This window comes from Drosophila bipectinata, chromosome XR, assembly GCF_030179905.1.
Source record: "Drosophila bipectinata strain 14024-0381.07 chromosome XR, DbipHiC1v2, whole genome shotgun sequence".
In the NCBI taxonomy this organism is placed as follows: Eukaryota; Metazoa; Arthropoda; class Insecta; order Diptera; family Drosophilidae; genus Drosophila; species Drosophila bipectinata.
Window position 1 is genome coordinate 7,778,809 of NC_091735.1, and position 24,405 is coordinate 7,803,213.

The 24,405-nt window shown below is 32.6% G+C and overlaps 1 protein-coding gene and 1 long non-coding RNA gene across 4 annotated transcripts; one reads left to right on the forward strand and one right to left on the reverse strand.

Moving 5' to 3' along the window:
* Nucleotides 1-231: 231 nt before the first annotated feature.
* On the forward strand, nt 232-23,290 carry Rop (Syntaxin-binding protein Rop). 3 transcript variants are annotated; one of them, XM_043211332.2, is made up of 8 exons: nt 232-378; nt 8,855-9,034; nt 9,087-9,242; nt 11,343-11,446; nt 19,969-20,488; nt 20,557-20,792; nt 22,407-22,574; nt 22,633-23,290. In XM_043211332.2, exons 1-8 carry the CDS (start codon nt 351-353, stop codon nt 23,038-23,040), a joined length of 1,800 nt encoding a protein of 599 aa, XP_043067267.1. In that variant the 5' UTR covers nt 232-350; the 3' UTR covers nt 23,041-23,290. The 3 variants fall into 3 exon arrangements, with proteins under 3 accessions (XP_043067267.1, XP_070132724.1, XP_070132725.1); XM_070276623.1 differs by lacking the exon at nt 232-378 and having other exon boundaries at nt 8,912-9,038; nt 9,093-9,242; XM_070276624.1 differs by lacking the exons at nt 232-378; nt 8,855-9,034; nt 11,343-11,446 and having other exon boundaries at nt 9,103-9,242.
* LOC122321428 (uncharacterized) lies at nt 1,334-2,044 on the reverse strand. The gene is made up of 2 exons (XR_006246110.2): nt 1,858-2,044; nt 1,334-1,802 (listed from the first exon to the last, which is right to left on the reverse strand). It is a non-coding gene; the product is annotated as an uncharacterized lncRNA (long non-coding RNA).
* Nucleotides 23,291-24,405: the final 1,115 nt, after the last annotated feature.

Here is a 24,405-nt window from a genome sequence, read left to right on the forward strand (position 1 = left end):
AGAATGACGTTTCAGACATTTATACTGTGTGTGTGCCAGAGCAGAGAAATTTTCTGTACCCGCGGATAGGGCTGTGCCGACCACTGGTTTATACTCGTCAATCATGTTTTTCGATCTCAGTATTGCTTCAGACATTTTTTTTTATCTCAGCACTAGGCTTTATGAATACATGTATAAATATATGGTATATCACACAAATATACCATTATTTTAAACACATTAGGTATATTTTTATATTTCTATTGTGGTCACACTTTTTCTTTTAACCAAACTGTTTTTAAGATTGTCCTAAACACTCTCCACCAAAAAAAAAAGATTCATTGATTTACATAAAACATTTTCAATTAAAAATGGCTTTGAAAGTTTTAGTGGGCCAGAGTAAGTTCTTGCGTTTAATAATCAATTACTACTATAAAGATACTTTAAAATAATTATACTTATGTGAAAAAAAATTGATTTTTTCAAACATCAATAATCGAGGTACACTGTTTTGTTCGTACATACATATTCATTTTAACATATTTAGTGTTTAAAAAAAAAATTAAAATAAAATTGAATAAAAAAAAAAATAGATGACTAGTCACATCTGGTTTTTAAGTCTGACATATTATATGTCTGATAATATTGTTGTATGGAAACTTAATTTCCAATACTCTTGGCTTGCTTACATACATATACATGTATGTAATTATGATTAAGAATCCCAGGGGAAACTTATTATTAATTACCTAAGCATCCTATAAACATACAACAACGTATATACATGTAACAAGAAAAAAAAACTGTTGTATGGTAACTCTTAACATTGTTCCGAGTATTGACTTTACACTGATACTACGTATGTGTGTACATACATATGTAACTTTGAATAGATGGATACCTATGTATGTACATACATATGTGTATATTCATTTAAGCTTCCCAGCAGTTCGCAGCACTAGTGCATGGGTGTCGAATTCACTATGCCTATAGGGTAGACGAGTACCCACCAGTCAATATCTAAGACATGTATTTTAGAGGCGAATTTAACTAAGGCATGTCATAGGTGGTGTACAATCGTCACCTCTTGGTATACCAATGACTACCGAATTGGGGTACTCAAAAAGAGTACCCAAATACATACTACTAAGGGACATCGATTTAGGTACGGAATTGCGTACTCTATACAGTATAGCCACTTGGGTATCTACCAAGGGACATCGATTTACATACCCAGAAAAAGTTTTTTTTTTTTATATAAATTTGTGTTTTTTATTATTTATAAAATTGTTTAATTCTATTATATTAAATAATTTTATAAATAAAAAACAAAAGTTTATAAGAAAAAAAAATCTTACATTTTATTAATACATTTTATTCATTTTTAAAAATTTATAAAATTATTTTACATATCATAAATTCACAGAATTAGACCATTTCATTTGGCTTAAAAATACTTGTGTTATGTGTGAAAAAATTGTGTTTTTGTTTCTGTTGTTGTCGTTGTTTTTTGAGGCATATTTTTTTTTAAATTTCCTTTTTTCAATTGAATAGCCCGGCGAAGTATGCTGTCTGCGGTTCCATTGCCGCCATCAGCAGTAATTGCATCTTATATTATAAAAAAAATCATTATTAAAATTAAAACCAATATTGTTTTTAAATTCTTACCAAGTAGTACAAAAAATACATTTTGCGCTGTTTTTAATGAGGATTTCCCCTGCACTCCATCTACGTTATAATCCATCATTAAAGAATCGCTTATTATATTTTTCAAGTTTTTTAGCAACTCCACCAGGCTGCTACAAATGCCTTATAATTGACACCTGAAATAAATTTTCATTTTTTAATAATTCAAGGCAGCTTTTTGATAGTACTCACATAGTTATTTTTGTTGTCCTCGTTTATTTTAGAATTAAGAATATTAAGCTCCTCTCCGTTTTTTATTGGGAACTGGCTTCGCAGTTCATTCACATTTATGTGACCTCGCTGAAGCAATTCAATATCCGTTTTCTGCTCGGCTAGCGCTTCCACAACTATTTGAATTTGGTCGTGGGTTATATTGTGTTACACTAAAAGAAATAAAAATTGTAATTAGTATATGGGCATTTCCTGGGGTCGCAAACGTACGTTCGTGCCAAAAAATTAAAGGAAAAAACATTTTCTGATACTTTTTTTTCTTGTTTCCGATAGCATTTGGTGAGTTCTTTTCTTAGTGTAAATTATGATTCTAATGGATTTTTCATTTTCATAATATTGGCAAAAAACATGAGGTCGCGAACGTACGCGAAATGGAAGTCGGTTTTGGCTTGCTCCAGCAAAATCAATAAATCTGCGAATTGGAATGGAATATTTTAATGCAATAACTTTACTTTTAAAACAGTGGTCGGCACCCCAATAAATTGATATTATTTTACCGCATTAGAGTTAGTAACGAATAGCAGAAAGTACCCTTCAGTACCATACCTCAAGGATTACTCAAGAAAACGTCGAGGTAATAGTATTGCCCCCCAAGGAATCCTCGGGGCATGTTTCATAGAAACCATCGAGGAATTTCCATAGAAGAGTTCCTCGCATCGAAGAATTCGAACACCTCAAGGAATACTGCAGGATTCCTGCAGTTATTCGAAGAGCAATTAGAACTAAATACCCCAAGGAATCCCTGGAGTATACTCTCAGGAATCTTTGGGGAAATACCCCAAGGAATCTTTGGGGAATACTCTGAGGAATGTTTAAGGAAATACCCCAAGGAATCCCTGGGGTATACTCTGAGGAATCTTTGAGGAAATACCCCAAGGAATCCCTGTGGTATACCGTGAGGAATCTGTAAGGAATTTCACCCCCCCCCCCCCACCTTACAAATTATTTTTATTATTTATTTATTATTACTAATTATTATTTCTTTTTTTTTTGTTTTTTATTATTATTTTTTATGCACGTCAAAGCGTGCCCCAACACTTTCTCCGGCGATTTACCCGGATCCACCATAGATATACTATCTGTAAATAAAATAAATAGAAATTAGATATTGCTTACATTATTTGTAATTAAAATACAAACCAATCAAAACTCCATAAATATTTGGAAACGCCTTTAATCTCGTCTTCCCACTAACTCCGTCAATATTGTACTGGACGATCAGGTCCTCGACGAAAATATATTTTAACGATTTGGTAAGGGGTCCGCGCTTCAATATATTGGTCACTGCGGTGGTCTGCAAAAATTAATAGGTATTAAATATTTTTTTATATTTAATTTATAAATATTATACTTACACATTCTTCCTTCATGCCGCGGCCTAAGGCGAATTCTAACGCTGCCAATGCCTCGTCGGTGCTGGTGGCCTTCCTAATAAATAAGTTCATTATATGCACTACTCACCAGAATTAATTATTATCACCAGGTATTATCACTTCAACGTTTTTTAAAAAATTTAACTTTAAACGCAACAAACAAACGCGTGTAACTTTTATGCAAATTGAACATCAAATGCAAAGAGAAGGGGAGAGGCAAGATGAAACCGAAAATTGACAACCGATAATTCTGGCGCGTGCCAGGGTATAGTCGACCAACGCAATGCCTTGTAATTAGAATCACACAAGGCAAATAATCAAACGTGAACATTTTGGATTTGCCTAAAGCCAATTATTAAAACATTTCAATATACCATATGATTAGATAAGAAAAATTAATTAAATATAATCTTAAATATATATAAATATTTCAACATATTTTAAAAAGGGTATTCTGACGTCGCTTCCATTCATTTGGTTTTCGACACCGATTTTTTTTCACTCCCTTCCATCCATCTACATCTCTCTAATTGCCTCTCTGTCGCGTGGCTCTGCTCCGAAAATATGACGTAGAAGCTGCGAGAATCATTGTCGAAAACCGAAAGCATTTTTCCCCATATAAAATTTTTTTTTGTTATTTTTTTACCTCTTTTTTTTAAAAATAAGTTTATATTTTCTTAAAAAATCATGTTTCACCAATTTTTTTTTTTAATTAAATAATATTAAAAACTAAATTTTAATTTATTAAAAATTAAATTTTAATTTTATTTAATTTCAATTGTCACTTCTTTTATTCATCTAAAACTATTAATAAGCTTGTTAAACAAAAAAAAAATTTTTTTTTAATAATATTATTTTTTATATACGTACGTCATACATACGGTCGCAAACGTACGCCACTTTAAAATTCAATATAAAAAAAATGTTCTTTAAAAAGTCGGAATTTTTTTAAAGTTTCAATAGTTTACACTAAAATGGCTTAACACATGAAGTTTCATCCACCTGCTTTCACTTAATGCGAAGCAATTACAAAAAAATAATGTTTTGGGTCGCGAACGTACGATTAGAACATAGATAAGAATCAAAGTACAAATTAAGAGGTAGTTGAACATTTTTTCGCCCTCTTTAAATTTTTCTCGTCTTATTAGATTGTTATTAAGAGATTTAGTACGAAAAGAGCAAACACATCATATGTTTTCCTTGAGAAATAAATAAACATAAAAATGTCTTTAAAAGTAAAAATAAAGGTAAAAATTACATTTTTTACCTTTCGGGCTTTTTTTTTTTAAAAAAAGCTGAGATATGCTATGAATCCAATAGATTATGAAAATTTAGATATTTATTTATGAAAATACCAAAAAAGAATCGAGGAATATGGACAATTATTTTTTCGGTCCATCCGCCGCAATAGCCGATATGTGAATACAATATAAATAAAATTAATACTTTCCTTCCAATTTTTCAACTTTATCGATGAGAAGATCTAATTTTTTCTCCAAGTTCGCCAGACAATTGCATTTTGATTGTGGTTTTAGAATATGAATTTTTTAAACATTAGTTTAAACACTTAAAAATTAATCATTAAAAACTTACGGATATTGTTGAAAGCAAGACGCTGAATTTTTCGAGGGCTTTCGGAAATCTTGGATAAATTTCAGGATACATTAAAGGATATTAATTAAAAATTATGGAGCAAAGGCAACAATAAAATACTATTTTCATGGGGGATGGCAAAAGCCTTACATGTAAGGTCTTCCAAAATAAAATTTTTGTCATTTTCAGTCGTAGCTACGTCAACTAAATGTACGCCTATATCTTTTGAATTTATGGGTTCGTCATAGAAACTTCGAATGTTTTGCAATTTTCGTCCAGTAAAACCTCCCCCATTCTCGGTTGAAATTTTTGTTACAATAACTGGTGTATTGTCTTTTATGTAACAATAATTATTTGGTGATGTGTTTGTTGTTGTAAACCCCTTAAATGCAATGTAATTCTGTAATTTTATTTTGGGCCCATAATCCTCAGTGAAAGACTCAATTAAGTCTTCCTCAATTTTTCTTTGAATTTGTTGCAGAATTTTTGTAGGCTTGCGTATACAACGTTTCAACGTTTGTAAATAGTTTTCAAACTTATATGCTGAGCTTTCTACGGGATCTCCCACCAGATCAACAGTGTCTTGTGAAGCAAGCTGTGCACATTATAGCTTACACTGTTGTCTCCAAAAATGGCTGGTAAATTTTGGACAAAGAGCTCGAGCATATTTTGACACATACCTAAGTTGGACGGACTATACTTTGCGGAACATAACAATCTATACGCACAATGAAGTAACAGGAAGACATAATAATGATCAGACGGAATTTCGGTTTTTAAAACAAATTTACCAGTATACAAAACAAATTGACGAAATTCAGTTGCTTTCCAATACGAAATTTCTGACAATTCTCTTGGTTTTCTCTGGAACTCTTTTGGAACATGTTTTCTCAGAGAAACCAAGGATTTTGATATATTTTGCTTCCTTTCGTTATTTATATTTACACGCATTTTATTTTCTATTAAACGAATCAAAAATTATCTCAACTCCTAAATCCATTAGATGCATACAATCTAGAGGTATGTATTTGCGATACCATCTGTAGATTGATTCGCTCTAAAGGAGTTTTTTTTATTCTGAAATTGAGGAGTGTTATGCAAGGGATATTTTCTACTCGAAAAATCCGCATCGGTAATAATGTCTTCCGCTACTAATCTGTATGTTAAGATATGGTAAATTTTTCGCGCTTTTTGTGTACATTTTGCGCAGCCATCAGAAGCAGTGTGTCCAGGAGCACCGCTAATGAAGGCTCTCGCAGGTGCATCACAAATAAATCCCCGAATTTTTATTTTAATATGTTTACCATTGTGTCTATTCCATTTTTTAAAATATCGTTCGATTCATCTACTAGAAATCCTAAAAATTCATCCAAACTGTCTGGTTTTTTTTTCTCCTAAAAACACTCGTACTGGCAAAACATGTGAATTTTTAAAATTAATTTTAATTATTACACAAAATAGGCCAAAGTTGCGTGCTTGAGCTTTTAAATAAAGGCAATCAATATTAAGGCATCAATATTAAAATCAACACTTAAATCACTTGTACAATCAACTACATTAAGAACTTTTTTTATTTGACGAGCAACACCAATATTTAAATAATTTCCACCACTAATTCGGTTTATTTGTGGCTTAGAACTACAATTAAATTTGTAAAAGCCGTCAACATTGATGTTACTTGTCTTTAGAACTTTAATTAAATCTAACACACAGTCACGCTTAGGCTTATGCTTAATAAACCACGTTTTTAAATTTTGGTTTAAAATGTCATTGGGTTCGTCAGTCTGCAAGTTTCATTTCAATATTAACTACATTGTTATTGTCATTGTTTATTGTCAGTTTAATTTGTTCTATTTCTTCACTATTTTCTTCATTTATTTGTCCTCGTCTTCGTCGGGCACTTTGCCTTAGTCGCCCTGCATATTTGTCTTTTTCTTGTTTTTTTGAGTCTACCTAGTTGCCTTTTGCCAACCATAATTATAATTATTACCTTTTTAATCCTTTGTTTATCACTGATTCACTGTCACTGTTTTTAATATTTATTTTGTGTTTTCATTATTTATTTAATATTTACCACACTTTCACGTCGCGTGACAAAATATGCTCAAGTTATACTGAAGCAAAAATCAAAAAAAGAGAAGAATAAGAAACGAAATAACAAAAAACAGTTTTTCCCAATCTGCTTGGTACTGTTTATCTGCTTCTGGCACCAAAAAGCAGCGAAAATGTTCGTTTGCGCTTTGTGGTGGTCCGACCGTCGTACCCAAAAGGAGTACCAAAGTTTATTTTCGCATCTGCTTAACTGATCGGATCGGCCAACTATATCCGATGTTTGCGATACATATCCGGTTTTAACTGCAAGGGTATATAAACTTCGGCTCCGCCCGAAGTTAGCTTTCCTTTCTTGTTTTAATTGTAAGACATGGTCATACTCAACTATGTGTTTTCACAACATATGTTTACTTTTCCCGCCAATTTTTGTGAAGCACTCTCGTGACCTCCGTTCCACACTTTGTATTACAAATATTTCCTAAAATACAAGTTATTTTTCTAAACAAAACTGCACAGTTGAAAAGGTATTTTTGTTTATAACGCATATGCAGTCAAGTTATTATGTTATGTGTTAAGTGTTACGTGAAAATAGTGAGTTTCGTTATGTTACAGATATACATCAATCTGCTTATTTGATGAGCAGTTATTTGATGATGTTACTGCTTATTTGATGATGTTACTGAACCCAAGCGTATTTTATGTATTTATGCAACATACCGTTTATCCTTAATAAAAGGGTAAAAATTCAAAAATTGGGAAAACGAAAAAAAAGAGTATTTTTTATTTTTACGTATCTATCTAATAACGAAAACTGCATCAAAATCGGAGTTGATGCCATATAAAGGGTTAAATATTAGTTATTTTTATATCTAGTAGATATTAATAAAAATTACTGGAAAACAAAAATCATTTATTCATTTTTACGGAATTTACAACAGCTTGATGTCAGAAGTGACAAACATGTGCTCGGCACTGTACATACAAATGTTTTGAACTAACGCATCAAAAGTCGGTCTATATTCTCTTAGAATTTAAAACCTCATGACGATGACGGCTCTTTTCTGTTTTTTATTTTTATACCCTTGCATAGGGTATTACAGTTTTGATCAAAAGTGTGCAACGCAGTATATATGTATATTCTTGATCAGGAACACCTCCTGAGTTCATGTAAGCATGTCTGTTTCTACGCGAACTAGTCTCTCAGTTTTAAAGCTATCGACTTGATATTATGAAAATGAAAAATCCATTAGATCCATGATCCAGGTGATATCGGAAACAAAAAAAAAAAGTTTCAGAAAATGTGTTTTTCTTTAATTTTTTGGCACTTATTGCGTACGAACGTACGTTCGCGACCCCAGGAATAGCCCATATAAGTTTGAAATATAATGGCAACAGTTAGAATTTACAAGACAGAATTAGACTTTCTGCTTTACCGAAACTTTTTGTTTTAATGGATTATGAGACAAATCTTTTAAAAGAAATAGAAAAAAGATAAATTTGTATTATATATATATTTTTTTAACAAGCTAAATAATTTCATACCCAGCGAACGCTGCGATGCGGTCAGTGCAGGTGATCGTTTCTCTCACCAATACACTCTTACTTTGCTTTGCGTTCTTCGTTCTTCAACCCTGGTCTAATGGGCTCAACCGCGATGCAAATCTTCACCTTCTTTCTTATCAAAGCACACTCTTACTAATAAAATTACTCCCCCTTACAAATCGTAGAAAGATACTGGGTCTCGTTTTCCTACATAACCTCACCCAGCAATAATGAGAATTAAAAAAAAGACTAGAAAATTAAATCCTTTATTCTTTAGTCTCTATTTTTAAGGCTGTATTTAATCTGACCCTTTACTTTATTATCATTGTCTAGTCAGTACATACATACAGGAACAAAAAACTGAAATTTTTAATACAATTTTCTCTAAACATTTTTAGAGATAATGAACGAGGTAGTAAAGTATAAACCAACAGTAGTAAAAAAACAAGGCTCGTCAGCAACGCCTAAAACGGGACCCGGTGGAATAGAATGGCGAGTTCTAGTTGTAGATAAGCTTGGCATGCGCATGGTCTCGGCTTGCACTAAAATGCATGAGATAAGTGCTGAAGGAATAACATGTAAGTTAATAAAAACTATTGTTGAACGTAATATGTGATACTTTTATTTTAGTGGTAGAAGATATTAACAAAAAACGTGAGCCGTTACCTACTATGGATGCCATTTATTTGATAACTCCTTCCGATGAGAGTGTTCGTGCGTTAATACGCGATTTTGAAAATCCAGCGCGCCCTATGTACCGCTTTGCGCACGTTTTCTTTACAGAGGGTATGATTGCGACAACTTTTTTTCAATAGCTTTCTTTATCTAAATTGTTTATAATGAGATGAACAATTTTATGATGTGATGTAGTAATGTAGAATTAATATTATTATATTTAATTTATTACTGTTTTTAAATTTACAGAAGTAAATTTTCAAAGTTCAGAGTCACAATTGGGACTAATACCAAACTTTAAATGAAAGACGAAAAGAATTAAGAGATTTTAATATATTTTAATAGATTTAATACGAATCGGTAGTATGGCCAGTGGGTTTGTTTTTGTTGTTTTGCCAAAGCGCAAAAGTATGCAACAAAAATGTGTTGCTGAAAATTCATACCGTTAAAGTTTAAACTAAAGGTTAGTTATTTTATATAAAATTATATGGTCGGGAAACTCGACTATAGCCGTCCTATCTTGTCTATACTGTTATGTATAATTTAAATATCTATTTTTATATATGAGTACTATAGGAATTATTTTTCTATTAGCTATGTATGTCATAACGTCATAATTTTTGCCAGACAAATCAAAATAAAACAAGAAAGGAAAACGGATGTAGTTGGCCGATCCTTATGGGAATATGAATCCAATGGTTAAACTAACACATAACCCTTATGGTGGGCAGTTCATGTACACGTTCACGATCACACGGTTTGTTTGAATATTAATCAACTTAGGGATGGGGTGTGTCTGGGGATAGGGCTAAAAAAAAACTTTAAAATCTTGATAGGTTACGAAGCTAAAAAAAAATTTAACAATTTAAAAAAATTTAAAATGAAAAACACTTTTTACCAAATTTACAATAAAAAATGCTAATACTAATTTAGTAGTGGATTTAGTAGTGGCAGTTTTTGACAGTTTTTTTTACCACCGAAATAGGAAACCAGAATGCCAAATCTACAAATATTAATAAAAAATAGCTTATAATTTTAATTATAAAAAATAATTTGAATTGTTGGGTTACAGTTTTTGTAGAGTATATTTTTTGGTATTCATATTTTTCTTTTGCCTCTAATTTAGTTTTTATACATGTACATATATACCATATACTGTTTAGGCTTGGCTGTCGACATTTTTATACCCTTGCAAAGCAGTCAAAAGTGGGAAACGCAAGGATTGATCATCTTCGACTCTGTAAAGTATATATAATCTTGATAAGATTCACCTCCTCAGTTGATATAAGCATGTCGGCGGTCTGTTTGTCTGTCTGTCGTTTTGTCTGTTTGTTTCTGTGCGAAATAGTCTCCCAGTTTTAAAGCTATCGACTTGAAACTTTGCACGCATTATATATGTCAGAACGGCCGAGATCAGCCGACTAGCATATAGTCATAAGCTGCCGCCATATAATGATTAATCGGAAGTACCACAACTTTGGTGTTAATACCCGGTACCCGTAGAGTAGTACTATGTAGCACTCGTACTCGTAGTACTATGTAACATAGAGAAGAAATCATCTCTGAGTCAATAATGTATATTGTATATAATTAATCAGCATCAACAGCCGAGTCTGTAATGCCGTGTCTGTCTGTCTGATCGCGTGGTTCTTAGAGACTAGAAGAGATAAAGCTATAGGATTTGGAATGGATACTCCTATAATGCCCACGCAGTTCAGGTCTGTTTCAAATTGTTTGGCAAACCCCTTTCCGCCCTCACAAATCTACACAATCTAAAAATCAAAGTTCAGCCAAATCGGAAAATTTTTAGAGGATTCTGTAGGCTTCCCTACATACTCCTGAAGTTTAAACTTAAAAGGTTAGTTAAAGTTTGCATGAAAGAGATGAGTTCCAGGTATAATATAGTCGGGAAGCTCGATTATATCCGTCGATTCGTTTTTTAAATTTTATAATTTATATGTTTATAATTTTACTAATTAGTATTATCGAAAATGAATTTGTAATCAAATTTTTAGATTGATTTATTTCAGGTTTCAGTGCTATTTAATCGATTTTTTCAGGAGCAAAAGGATATAAAAATATATATAACTTCGGACTCAATACATGTGTGAAAGTTTCTAGAATAAGTCTTTAAAAAGATAGATTAATTTAAATTCTGTTGTAACCATATTTGTATTGATTCATAAAATTTCAATGTGCGTATAATTATAGTTTGCCCAGAGGAATTATTTAACGATTTGTGTAAATCGTGCGCTGCAAGAAAGATCAAAACTCTAAAGGAGATAAATATCGCATTTCTTCCTTACGAATGCCAGGTGCGACTTTAATAATATAATTTAAACTAATAAAGTGAGAATCAATTAAACAATTGAATTGAATGAATTTACGATATATATAATAACTTAATTTTATGGTTCTTAGCTGTCTTTTAAACTAAATATATATAATCATTGGTGAAAGTCTTGAATGATAAAAAAAAAAAAATTTATGGTTCTTAGCTGTCTTTTAAATTAAATATATATAATCATTGGTGAAGGTCTTGAATGATAATAAAAAATTTCAAATTTTTATAAATATACATATGTACATGTACGTATTGTATGAAAAGTGTACATCTAAAAAAAATATTTTTTTTTAATATTTTGACCTGACTACGACCTGGGCAAGGGGCGCGAGCAAAAAACAAAATACCGAGCAGAGTACCACTTTAAGACTGTTGTGTGCAAAATTTAAGACCGATATCTGTTAATCTGAAAGACAAACATGCATACATGATGAACAGGAGATCTTTTGACTTACCGACTTTTTTATTGTATTGAAAGAAAAAATAATTTCGAAAATAATGAGTTTTATACCCGTTACTCGTTAAGTACAAAGGTTGTATTGTACCATAGAAAAGAAATCATTACTGACCCCTTAAAGTATATATATTTTTTATCAGCATCAACATCAACCGTTTGTACCTTTGTCCGTATGAACGCCTTGATCTCAGAGTTTATAAAAGATAAAGATCAGTGGCGGATTAAAGGAAAAAGGCCCAGTGGTCAAAATTTTTTCAGGGCCCCAAATCGTATCATGCTTCTGCACTCATTGTGGAACGTTGCCAATCTTTGACTCTCTTCAATGAACTCATTGTTCGTTCGGCACTGGCAGTGCAGCACTCCGGGAAACTGCTGATCCAATTTTTTTCAACGATGAAGTTAAAATATTGCAATGGACTATGCTTGGTAAAATCTTGTTCTTGTGAGATATATATATCCGCAAAACTGATTAACTCATACTTTAAGGCAGTTGTAAAAAAAGTTGGATATTTCTCGATTTTGCCCCGGCAATAAATGAGTAAAGTGATAAATGCAATCATTGAGATTGGTTCTTGCCGTCGAGGTGTTTTTCCTGTCGGAAAACCTTACAAAACGTTTAATACCGACGCCGTAATATGGGAAAAAATTGCCCCTGACATTGCCGGACATAACCGTAAATTAAAAGGTAAGGAATGATCGCAATCGGTTTTTTTGGGCCTACGTCGATAGCTCAGGCTTTCCCCTTTCGATCCACCCCAAATTTGGCCAAAAATACCAAAAATTTCCGAAAATACGCTGGGATCGTATTCTAGGATGGCACCCAAAAGTTTTTGGATTTTATATTCAATTTACGATAGTTATCAAGCATTGCAATTATTCTGATAACAGGGGGCCCCTGAATGAAAATTTAACTTGTGCTGTCCACAAGAGACTCACAGAATCATTTTTTCAACAAAAAAATAAATAAGAAATCGCAGGTGTAACTTTCAGCAAGAGGGGCCCTGAAAGCCTTTCGTCGGGGGGGGGGGCCCAGTGGGCAAGCGCGCCTTTGCCCACCTGTTAAATCCGCCACTGATAAATATATAGGATTTTATCTTTTTATACATATACATATGTATGTACATGTATCGCATGAAAAGTGTGAAACTCAAAATAATATTTATTTGAAAAATTTTGACCTGACCATGACCTGCGCAAAGGGCGCATGAAAAAAAAACAAGAAAGGAAAGCTAGCTTCGGGCGGAGCCGACGTTGATATACCCCTGCAGTTAAAAGCGGGTATATATCGCAAACATCGGATATTGTTGGCCGATTCTTATGAGAATATATAACCCAATTATATAATATAACCCAATTTATTATAATATAAAGTCTAAAAAAAAGTCCCAAACTTCTATCTTCAAAAATACCAAAGTTGGTATTTCTACCAAAAAAAATTTCCGATCGTTCAGTTATATGGCAGCTGTAGGATATAGTCGGCCAGTCGTTATAAAATTTGGTAGGTCGGATTAACTGACCAAAAATATAATCTGTACCACGTTCCAGCTTTCTATCTTCAAAAACACGAAAGTTGGGTCATTTCCGATCGTTCAGTTATATGGCAGCTATAGAATATAGTCGGCCGATCCTTATGAAATTTGGCATGTCATAATGTCAAATGTTGCCAAAAATAGCTTTCATGTCAAATTTGAACTCTCTAACTCTAAAAACACCAAAGTTATACCAAATCCGATCAATCAGTTATATGGCAGCTATCCAATCAATCAGTTATATGGCAGCTATAGGATATAGTCGGTCGATCCCGGTCGTTCCGACTTATATACTGCGTGCAAAGGAAAGAAGGGTGTGTGCAAAGTTTCAAGTCGATAGCTTTAAAACTGAGAGACTAGTTTGCGTAGAAACAGACAGACAGACGGACATGCTCATATCAACTCAGGAGGTGATCCTGATCAAGAATATATATACTTTGTAGGGTCGGAGATGTCTCCTTCACTGCGTTGCACACTTTTGACCAAAATTATAATACCCTCCACATGGGTATAACAAAATACCGAGCAGAGTACCACTTCTATAATACCCACGCAGTTCAAGTTTGTTTCAAATTTTTTCCACGCCCCCTCCCGCCCCTATATTTTTGTAGCTTCAGTACAGGAAGCCCCTAAAACGGAAATCTTGTTGTAGCGCCAGTTCAAACAATTTTTTTTGGAAAGAGCTTTGATGCCAAACTTTTCCAATGCCTAAGCCGTACCTACAAATTATTCTGCTTCCCAACTTAATAGCTTCTTGTTTCCACGAGCAATAAATTATGCAACAAAATTTTTTTTTTGCTGAGAGTCCATACCTTTAAACTTATGTGTGGAAGTTATGAGTATTGGGCATAACTTACCTAAAATACTGATCTACCAAAATTTTTTTTTTCTCAATACTTAAAAAAATTTTATAAATAAAAATTTCGAAGCAAGTTTCTTGTAAAGTATTTATAAAATTCAATATTTATTAAAAAACATTTTTTTACGTTTTAATATAAAATTAGTCCTCATACGTTACTTACCCGGAAATGCGTTGATATATTTTAGATCAGGATGACTTATAAGTCGATTAAAGCCTGTTCGTCTATCTGTTCCCAAGTGAACTAATTTTTCAGTTTTAAAGCTTTGCACACATCTTTCCTAACATTGCGCGCAGTATATAAATCGGAACAGCCGGGTTCGGCCAACTATATCCTATAGCTGCCACATAACTGAACGATCGGAAATGGTATAACTTTAAATGGTATAACGTCTTGCCGAATTTCTTAAGGATCGGCCGACTATATCCGATTTTTGAGATATTTCTTTATATATATATACATAAATTTAGCTTTCCTTTTTTTTTTTTTTTATAATTATTATTGTTATTATTATACAAAAACAAAATTACAAAAAAAAATTAGTTTGGCTTCAAAAACATCTCCTCAAGTTTTGCGTCGTTTTTTTTGTAGTGTTCAATTTAACATCAGTTTCTCAATATGGAGTTAAAATAATCCAGTTAGGTAACCACACATGCAAAGTGGGTTTTCATTCCATTTTTTATATAAATTTAACTTATTTTGGTGACTCGCATTACGACCTTAACTTTACATTGAGAAACTGGGATGTAATGTATAAGAAATATACATAAAAACAAATCGAACTATAACTTCATATTTCAATTAATTTCTTATAAAGAAGTTTTGAATACAAATTGTAATTCTTCATTTGAACTAGTATAAAGTTTTTCTGATAACTTTATTTAATAAAAGTTGTTACATTTAATTGTAATAATGATTAATGTTCCAAAGAAATTTAACGCTCGAAATAAGTTGTTGTTCAACAAAATAACAAAGTGTGGTATCAAATTTTCGAACTAATGATCTAATAATAATGGCTGAAATAAACTAAATAATTGTTTTGAAACCATAACACCCATTTGGTGTATAGCCTATATATGCATATACCCTTTTTGCAAAAATAACGTAAGCGCCAAAAATCACATTTTACAGGAGAGAGGTTTTTCGCGGTATTTTCGCGAGCACTACAAATGGCGTTGGACGCTTGATATCTCAGTAATAGATGCAATTTCAAATGCGGTTGGTAATTATATATGTACAAATTTACATTAAAAAAATGGTTCCGAAAATTGGCGCTTCCGTTATTTTCGGAAAAGGGGCTCAATATAAGAAATAAAAAAGAAGATGTATATATCAGTTCCAATATATGTATATACATTTGCGCAAGTTCTGCTGCCAAGAAAATCTTTCACACATGTACCGGCACCAAATTTTTTTTTCAAATATTATCAAAAAAAAATGTTTTTGTAATCTTATTAATACCTTTTTACATATTACAAAATATATATACATATTGTTATATATATATGTAACAAAAATAAACAAGAAAGGTATATATCAGAGAGCTGCAACGATCAAAATTTTGTCAATCATACCCGATCGTTGACTCGGATTTTTTGTGACGCAAAACATTGCTTCAACGAACATGAATTGATCGTAAGCAAGCGTGTTCAAATCGAACATTCAGTTCCAATCACTCATGCCTGGTTCATAATGATGTTCTTTGATCGAACGCTTTGTGTGAGCAGCAAAGAATGATTGAGAACGCTGCTTGCATTCAGATCGATCACGCTCATACCGTTTGGTCATACCGGGTGGTTCGATTCATCCCGATCTACTTATTTCATCATCAGCAATATTTGAATTTTAATTTTAAGCGTTAAAACTGAAGAAATAAATAAAGTGATTTTTTAGTTAATTTTACGCATCGCAACGTTTTTCCGTTACAACATACAAATTTGTACATACAAACTACACACACATTCACATATTCACAGGGCAATTCTCGATCTGATTGCATCACTCACAATAGAGGTCTGCATGAATACAGTCAAAGCAGCATTTGGCACTCTCAATCAAAGTTCTGACTGACTGAGTGAGACATTGAGTAAAACGGATTTGGCAAATGTGGTAAAGGCATGAGTAAAAAATTTACTCTATCCGAACGGCGACGCAATAACCAAATGAGTTTTGTAACCGAGTACTCGGTTAGTTGTGCGTCGCATTTGTGACGTCAAATTTATTTTTTGTTTTTGTTTTTGTGTTGCTTTTCAATACAAGAAATAGAAAAATAGAAAGGCATGGATTAATTATTATATATACATATGTATGTCATTTATTTAATTTTTCATAACAGAATGCAAAAACATAATTTTTTTTATTGTATCTGCATTTTTAGCAATAATACATCGCTTTTCAGAAATTAAATTTCTAGCATCTGAAAAGGCTCTTTGCAGGTAGCTGCTTGCTACCTGCTTGCCGAGCTGCTTGCAGGTATTGTGCAAATAGTTTTAGCTTCTGCTCTAACTGCCATGAATGACGAGAATGCCAAAATTTTATCCGAGTACTCAAAGCATTTACTCTGCATTCACTCATTCTATCCATTCCACATTGGTTTGATATTCACTCATTTCGCATACAACGAAAACAACCCTTACCAATCCGCAATTCACTTTGTTGAAACGGTTTGGCACGCTCAATTGAGACTTAAACTTATTGTACTCAAATAACCGAAAATTTTGAGTGCAATCATGCAGACCTCTAACTCACAATCAAATCAAACGCAACTTGATAGATGTCTGAGCTTTCGTTTGCATCGTTGGACTTGATCGTCTTTTTCTGTACAATCATTTCCGATTATCAAACCGGTATGCAAAAATCAGTTTGAATCAGTAAGCAGAGCAATCAAATCAATTGTACGAACTGTTTGTTTTGTGCACGAAGATCGATCGAACAATTTTGTAGCGAACAACTTTTTGAGTTGTGAAGGGTTTGATCGAGGCTGATCGAACCGACTCGATCATACTCAATGCAGGTCTCTGGTATATATATGTATATAAAAAAAGAATGGCGAAAAAAGAATTTGTTTAGTATTTTCTTATACTATTAACATATACTAGCATTTAACTTGGGAACATTTGCCACTTTATAAGCTCTATGCTAAATGCACATAATAAGGTTCATCATTTATTTGTCTTTATAATAATAATACAAATTTAATTCCTTTTTACGGAACAGGCATTATTGTACGAATATAATAAAAAAATATAACAAAATTTTAAACTTAAGAAAAACCTGATAACAAATATAGCTCAATATTCAAATAAAAAAATGTAGATAAGCATTTAAACCCCTTATTGGGTACGAATTATTCTAGATTATTCCCAAGTTTGGAAACATTTTGTACCAATTGAAACTAAAATATGAGGAATTTATGAATTTATGTGCGTGCCGCTTTCAGAGGCCAATTAAAAAAAAATATTTAAAGACTTTAAAATTTTTAATTCTTTAAAACATTTGGCTAATATTAAATATAGTACGAATAAATATACATATATATATATATATTTTTTAAGTTAAAGATTGTACCTTAGGAAATTGCAAAGAAATAAATATTAATAAGCTCGATAGCATTACAATTTGTATTTACCCATTGGTTTATGGTGAATAGGCTTTATTCTTGTTTTTGAATTTGTAAACCAAAAAATGATGTGAAAAAACCATAAGATGTTTTAATTAAATAAAATAGTACATTTTAATAACATAAATTTTAAATAAAAAAATTTTAAGTAAACAAAAATAAATAAGAAAGGTACTGAAATCTTAGATCAAAGTTAAGTTTTTTACATAGATAGATAATAAGTAATAGATAATTAACCAACGGCGAGGCGAGGTGAGAGGCGATGATTAGGAGACTAAAATATAAAAGAAAAAATTATTTAATTAAATAAAAAAATTTTGCGTTAAACTTTATTAAGTGCGTAACAACCGTGTCTTTCTCAGTTTTTCGTAGCCTTAAGCTTTGATAAACATTTCAATAATGAAATTGTTTTTTAGTTATAGTGCGTGCCTATTTTAAACACCGTGCTTAAAGTAAAACGCTTTCAAAGAACCTCTTGGGCGGCTGAACGCTCCCCAGTATCTTTTAATTCTACAGAGGCGTTGGCTCCTAATGTGGATTTGCTAATGCCAAATTTTAAGGATGTACCACGTGGAGTGACTTGTAAATATAAGGGTATCAAAAAAGTTCTGTTGTATTTTTATTGAATGTTTAGTTGTTTATACAAGTGGTTTTGCCGTTTTGTTCTGTTCGATCATTTGTTTCCAACCAGATTTTAACTTCATTATGTCTCTCATAGAAGATCCAAATGTTATTGTCGGCTTAATATAAATTTTTGCCTTTGCCCTAATATTGAAGAATAAAAATACAAGACTGTTTTGACAAACTTATATGTAGACGAACTAAACTAGTCCTTTTCCGCATGCGGAAATTGTTTTTCTGTTTTCAAACATAATTTGCTGCTTACATGGCGAGAGTATGTATATTATGTGTAGTTCAAACTTTTTCCTTAAAAGACATTAAGTTTTGAAAAAAATAAGCTTTAGCTGGATAAGTAAAACAAAATATTCCGTTTAAGATTGTTTTTAAAAGCCAAAACTTGTTATGTGACAACTACGGTAGGCACGATATTAGTGAAACTGTGATTTCAAGATCTATAAATGGCTTGAGCCATTTTGGCTATAATGGAAATACGTAATTTGGACTAGAAGAAATGCGGATATTATAAAGGATGATTCCCAACAAGAGTTAAAAATCCAATGATGAGTTAACTGCGAGTTAAGGAGTATTTACACTAATAAGTTGAATGCATTAGTCACTTAAGTAGAGGCTATTTTTATGAAGTCCGTTCATGTATAAATATTTTCGCAGCACCTTTAAACATTTTAAGATGCATATATAATATTTGCACAGTTGCGCCTTTTTCATTCTTCGTTGAAAAAAATCAAAAAGTTGAAACAAATATAATTGAATAATTTGAAAGGCATTTTCCAAGTCATTTTCTGACTATAAAGTATACATATATATTGGACAATGTGCCACACCCATCCATACCCTTGATATATTTTGTTTTTAAAATAAAAATATATAAAACATATAAATATAAAAATAAACATATAAAAATATTATACAAACTGATAAAAAATAAAAAAACTTATTAAACTGCAATATAAACAAAAATACTAAACACAACCATTGAATATACATATATTCAATTTATTTTTCTTATACTCAATTTGTAATTGATCTTTAAAAGTTAAAAAAAAAATAAAAAAAATCGTATAATTGTCGAAATGTAGGTACGCATTAGAATAAATAACAAATGGAAAGTTAAAAAAGTTGCATTTTAAAAAATATAATTTTTTTCATAATTTATTTTTGTGTTTGAGTTGTGGCTAGTTTTGTCTTATAAATAACAAAGAATGTAAATTACTCACTTATATAGCTATTGAATTCAAGCTAACGAAAACAGACTATTATTGTCATTACTATTTTTTTTTGTTTAACGAGATAAATGTAAAAATTTTACTTATAATATCTAATGGATTAAAAAGTGATTCCTACTTTTATTGACAATGATAACTAATTGTAATATAATAAATTATTTAGGTCTACTCGTTGGATTCTCCGGACACATTTCAGTGCTTATATTCTCCAGCATTTGCTTCTATACGTGGCAAGCATATTGAACGCATTGCCGAACAAATTGCAACTTTATGTGCCACTTTGGGTGAATACCCCAATGTGCGCTATCGTAGTGACTGGGACCGAAACATTGATTTAGCTGCATCAGTGCAGCAAAAGTTGGACGCGTATAAAGCAGATGAACCAACGATGGGTGAGGGCCCAGAAAAGGCTCGGTCACAATTACTAATTTTGGATCGTGGTTTTGATTGTGTTTCACCTCTCCTTCATGAGTTAACTTTGCAAGCTATGGCTTATGATTTACTTCCAATTGTCAATGACGTTTACCGTTATACACCAGGACCTAACCAGCCAGACAAAGAGGTGTTGTTGGATGAAAACGATGATTTGTGGGTTGAGTTACGCCATGAACACATCGCAGTCGTGTCAACACAGGTTACTCAAAATTTGAAAAAATTTACTGATTCAAAGCGGATGAGCTCCAGTATGTCAATATCTAGAAAAAAAATTGTATAACATATAATGTGTAATTTTTCGATTTATTTTATGCAGCTGATAAGTCGTCAATGCGAGATTTATCCCAAATGATAAAAAAGATGCCACAGTATCAGAAAGAGCTATCTAAATATTCTACTCATTTACATTTGGCAGAGGACTGCATGAAATCGTACCAAAACTATGTCGATAAGCTTTGTCGTGTGGAGCAAGATTTAGCTATGGGCACCGATGCTGAAGGAGAGAAGATTAAGGATCATATGCGAAATATTGTGCCCATTTTGTTAGATGCGGTAAGTATGATAAAAGTTTATAAAGACCATAGATGGGACATCAGGGCCCAAAACGGTCAACTTTTTTCGTCGAGTTTGTTGGTGGGGGGAACGCACATGCATACGGTTCTATTTTTAGAACTCTTTACATGTATCCGTCAATAAAAATGTGAGCCTTTGTACATATGTATGTGTGACTGCTCGCACGACGGCATAAAAATGTTTTGGTAGTTAGTAGAACAAATAGTATTTTTAATCGCTGTATATCAAAACAGGGTGGTAGCGTTATGCATAGAGTAGTTGCTCTATGTATAATTTTTCTATTTTCAAATCCTAGTAAGGACTTTTTTCTTTCTTTTATAATTGTTATTTTTTTTTTAAATGTAATATTTTTCTTTAATTTTACAGTCGTAAGATTGTTTCATTTTTCATTATGTCCGGCTAATAAAGTTCAAGGGAGTCCGGCATTTGCCATCCGACACGTCCGTCCCTTATTTACAACAATTGTAATAAAATGCAATTTAAAATAACAATAATAAAGTATATATGCAAAGTAAAAAAAAAAAAAATAAAAAAATAAAAGTAAATATAAAAATAATCATAAAACTCAAACTTTGTAAAAATTGAAATAACCGTCCACTTATGAAATCGAAGCCAGGACCCCAAGAATAAGAAGCGCGCACCTTTCATCTAGGCTACCCTCTAAGTTGATTTGACGATACTTAAAATTGGTTTTAAAGCAGTGGTCGGCACCCCAATACATTGATATGATTTTAAAGCATTAGTGTTAGTTTCGAATAGCAGAAAAAAGGCTGTGAGCATGACGTTTCACACATTTACACTGTGTGTGTGTGGCAGAGCTCGGGCAGAGAAATTTCCTATGCCCTCGGGATAGGGACGTGCCGACCTCTGTTTTAAAGCAAGCCCTAGATAGAATCCATACCAAAAACAGACAGTAGAAGGTATATCTGATCTCATTGCTCTCACACTGGTTCGATTTGAACGTTTCAAACTTTCATCGTTCCAAAGATGTTACGGTCTAAAAATATAATTCTCTCTTTCCCTCTCTCATCTGCCAGCCGTTTGTAGTGGAACCCGCTCTCAAATTTTCATTTTTCATTTTTATAGCGGGTTCCACGACGGAAAAAATGAAAACATCTGAGAGCGGGTTCCACGACGCGGCCTGCCAAAATGCCGTAGAACCCGCACTTATAGACATTTTTAAAGCGGGTTCAACTACGAACTGAGACGATGTTAAGGCGATTTTAAAATTTTGTATTTTTTTTTAATAGAATTTATATTTAAATAAACACATTAAAAGAATAAAAATATAATATAAATAGATTTAAAATGTAAAAAAATGGATGTCCCGAGCCTGGTTTGAACTCGTTTTACTTTGCACATCAGCCAAGCACTCTACCACTCGGCTATTCCTCATTCTTTGTCGCGCGAAAAATTTCTCAAACTTAACTTGTCGCGCTGTGGAACCCGTTCGTTCCAGCGGGTTCCAGCGCTGGAACCCACCATAGAAAATTTTTCTTTGTATGAGATGTCCTGTCCCATCTGTGTACTTTATAATCATTGGTATGATTTACATTTTTTGGTATGTCGTATGCATATAAAATTTTTATACAGAATGTGTCCAACTACGACAAAGTTCGTATCATCGCTCTTTATGTGATGATTAAAAATGGAATTTCGGAGGAAAATCTAACTAAACTCTTTACACACGCCCAATTGTCCGCTAAAGATCAGGATATGGTCAGAAATCTGAGTTATTTGGGAATTAATGTCATTGCTGATGTAAGTAAAGTCATATTTTTTTAAACGCAAATAAAAGCTAGTTAATTATTCTTTTCAGTCACGAAAAAAGTTGTACTCTGTTCCACGAAAGGAAAGGATAACAGAAAGTACCTATCAGATGTCTCGTTGGACACCAGTAATAAAAGACATCATGGAGGATTGCATAGAAGATAAGCTAGATTTGCGTCATTTTCCTTTTCTTGAAGGCCGAGCACAAAATACTAATTACCACGCGCCAACGAGTGCTCGATACGGCCACTGGCATAAAGACAAAGGCCAGACACAAGTCAAAAATGTTCCCAGACTTATCGTATTTGTTGTTGGCGGTGTAAGTATGTCTGAAATGAGATGTGCTTACGAAGTTACCAATTCAGTTCGCAATTGGGAAGTATTGGTGGGCTCTTCGCACGTATTATCTCCTGAAATCTTTTTAAGTGATTTGGGAAGTCTTTCAAAGGAAGATTAACTAGTTTTATTTAGCATTGAAAAAATATAAACCTATTTACGATTTAGAATTGTTTTAGAAGTTTAATATATTGTACACTATATTATTCTTAAAAAAAATATTTAAAAAATATGCATACTCCTATTCAAGTCAAATATGCAATTCAACTAAAGCTTTGATGGCGTGTTGTACTCCAGTATTTATAACTTTCATCTATAGATTATCTTACTTAAATTCTTTGTTACTTGAAATAAAATCAATATATATAAAATTTTCGTGTCACAGTTTTTATTACCATACTCCTCCGAAACGGCTATACCGACTCTCATGAAATTTTGTGAGCGTATTTAGTAATATCGTATTGATGAGCGTATTATCCTCTTAAATCCTGTTCGACATACCAAAAATCGCATATAATGTGAGTTACTACCTCATCATACTGAAAAACTCACGCTACCATAGAACATAAACTCAATTTAAAAGGGGAAAAAATTCTTAATTATTAGGTAAATACATTAATTCTAGTTGTGAGTGTTTTGTACAGTGAACAATGCCAAGGAAACGCGAAGTGGGTAATTTGATCAATTTTAGAATAGCGCAATTGCGTTAAGAAGAGCCAGAAGATACACGAGCTGAACGCAATGTCAGAAGATTAGAGCAACGACAATCACGTCGTTTCACAGTCAATAGACGCAGAACAAATGACCAACAACGACAACAGGAACATCGAGCATTTATATCTGATTCATTCCTGCGTCTAGCGTGTGATTCATTCCAGTGTGTGTGTGGCAGAGCTCGGGCAGAGAAATTTTCTATGCCCTCGGGATAGGGCCGTGCCGACCTCTGTTTTAAAGTAAGCCCTAGATAGAATCCATACCAAAAACAGACCTGAAGAATAAGGATAGTATAGGGTATATCTGATCTCATTGCTCTCACACTGGTTCAATTTGAACGTTTCAAACTTTCATCGTTCCAAAGATGTTACGATTTAAAAATATAATTCTCTCTTTCCCTCTTTCATCTGCCAGACGTTTGTAGTGGAACCCGCTCTCAAATGTTTTCATTTTTATAGCGGGTTCCACGACGGAAAAAATAAAAACATCTGAGAGCGGGTTCCACGACGCGGCCTGCCAAAATGCCGTAGAACCCGCACTTACAGACATTTTTAAAGCGGGTTCAACTACAAACTGAGACGATGTTAAGGCGATTTTAAAATTTTGTATTATTTTTTAATAGATTTTAAATTTAGATAAACACATTAAAAGAATAAAAATATCGTTCGTTCCAGCGGGTTCCAGCGCTGGAACCCGCCATAGAAAATTTTTCTTTGTATGAGATGTCCTGTCCCATCTATTTACTTTATAATCATTGGTATGATATACATTT

Coding starts and splice junctions, on each gene's coding strand:
- Rop (XM_043211332.2), top strand. CDS start 351: ATGGCTTTGAAAGTTTTAGTGGGCCAGA. Junction 9,243..11,342: donor GCACGTTTTCTTTACAGAGG/GTATGATTGCGA, acceptor GTATAATTATAG/TTTGCCCAGAGGAATTATTT. Junction 11,447..19,968: donor TTCTTCCTTACGAATGCCAG/GTGCGACTTTAA, acceptor TAAATTATTTAG/GTCTACTCGTTGGATTCTCC.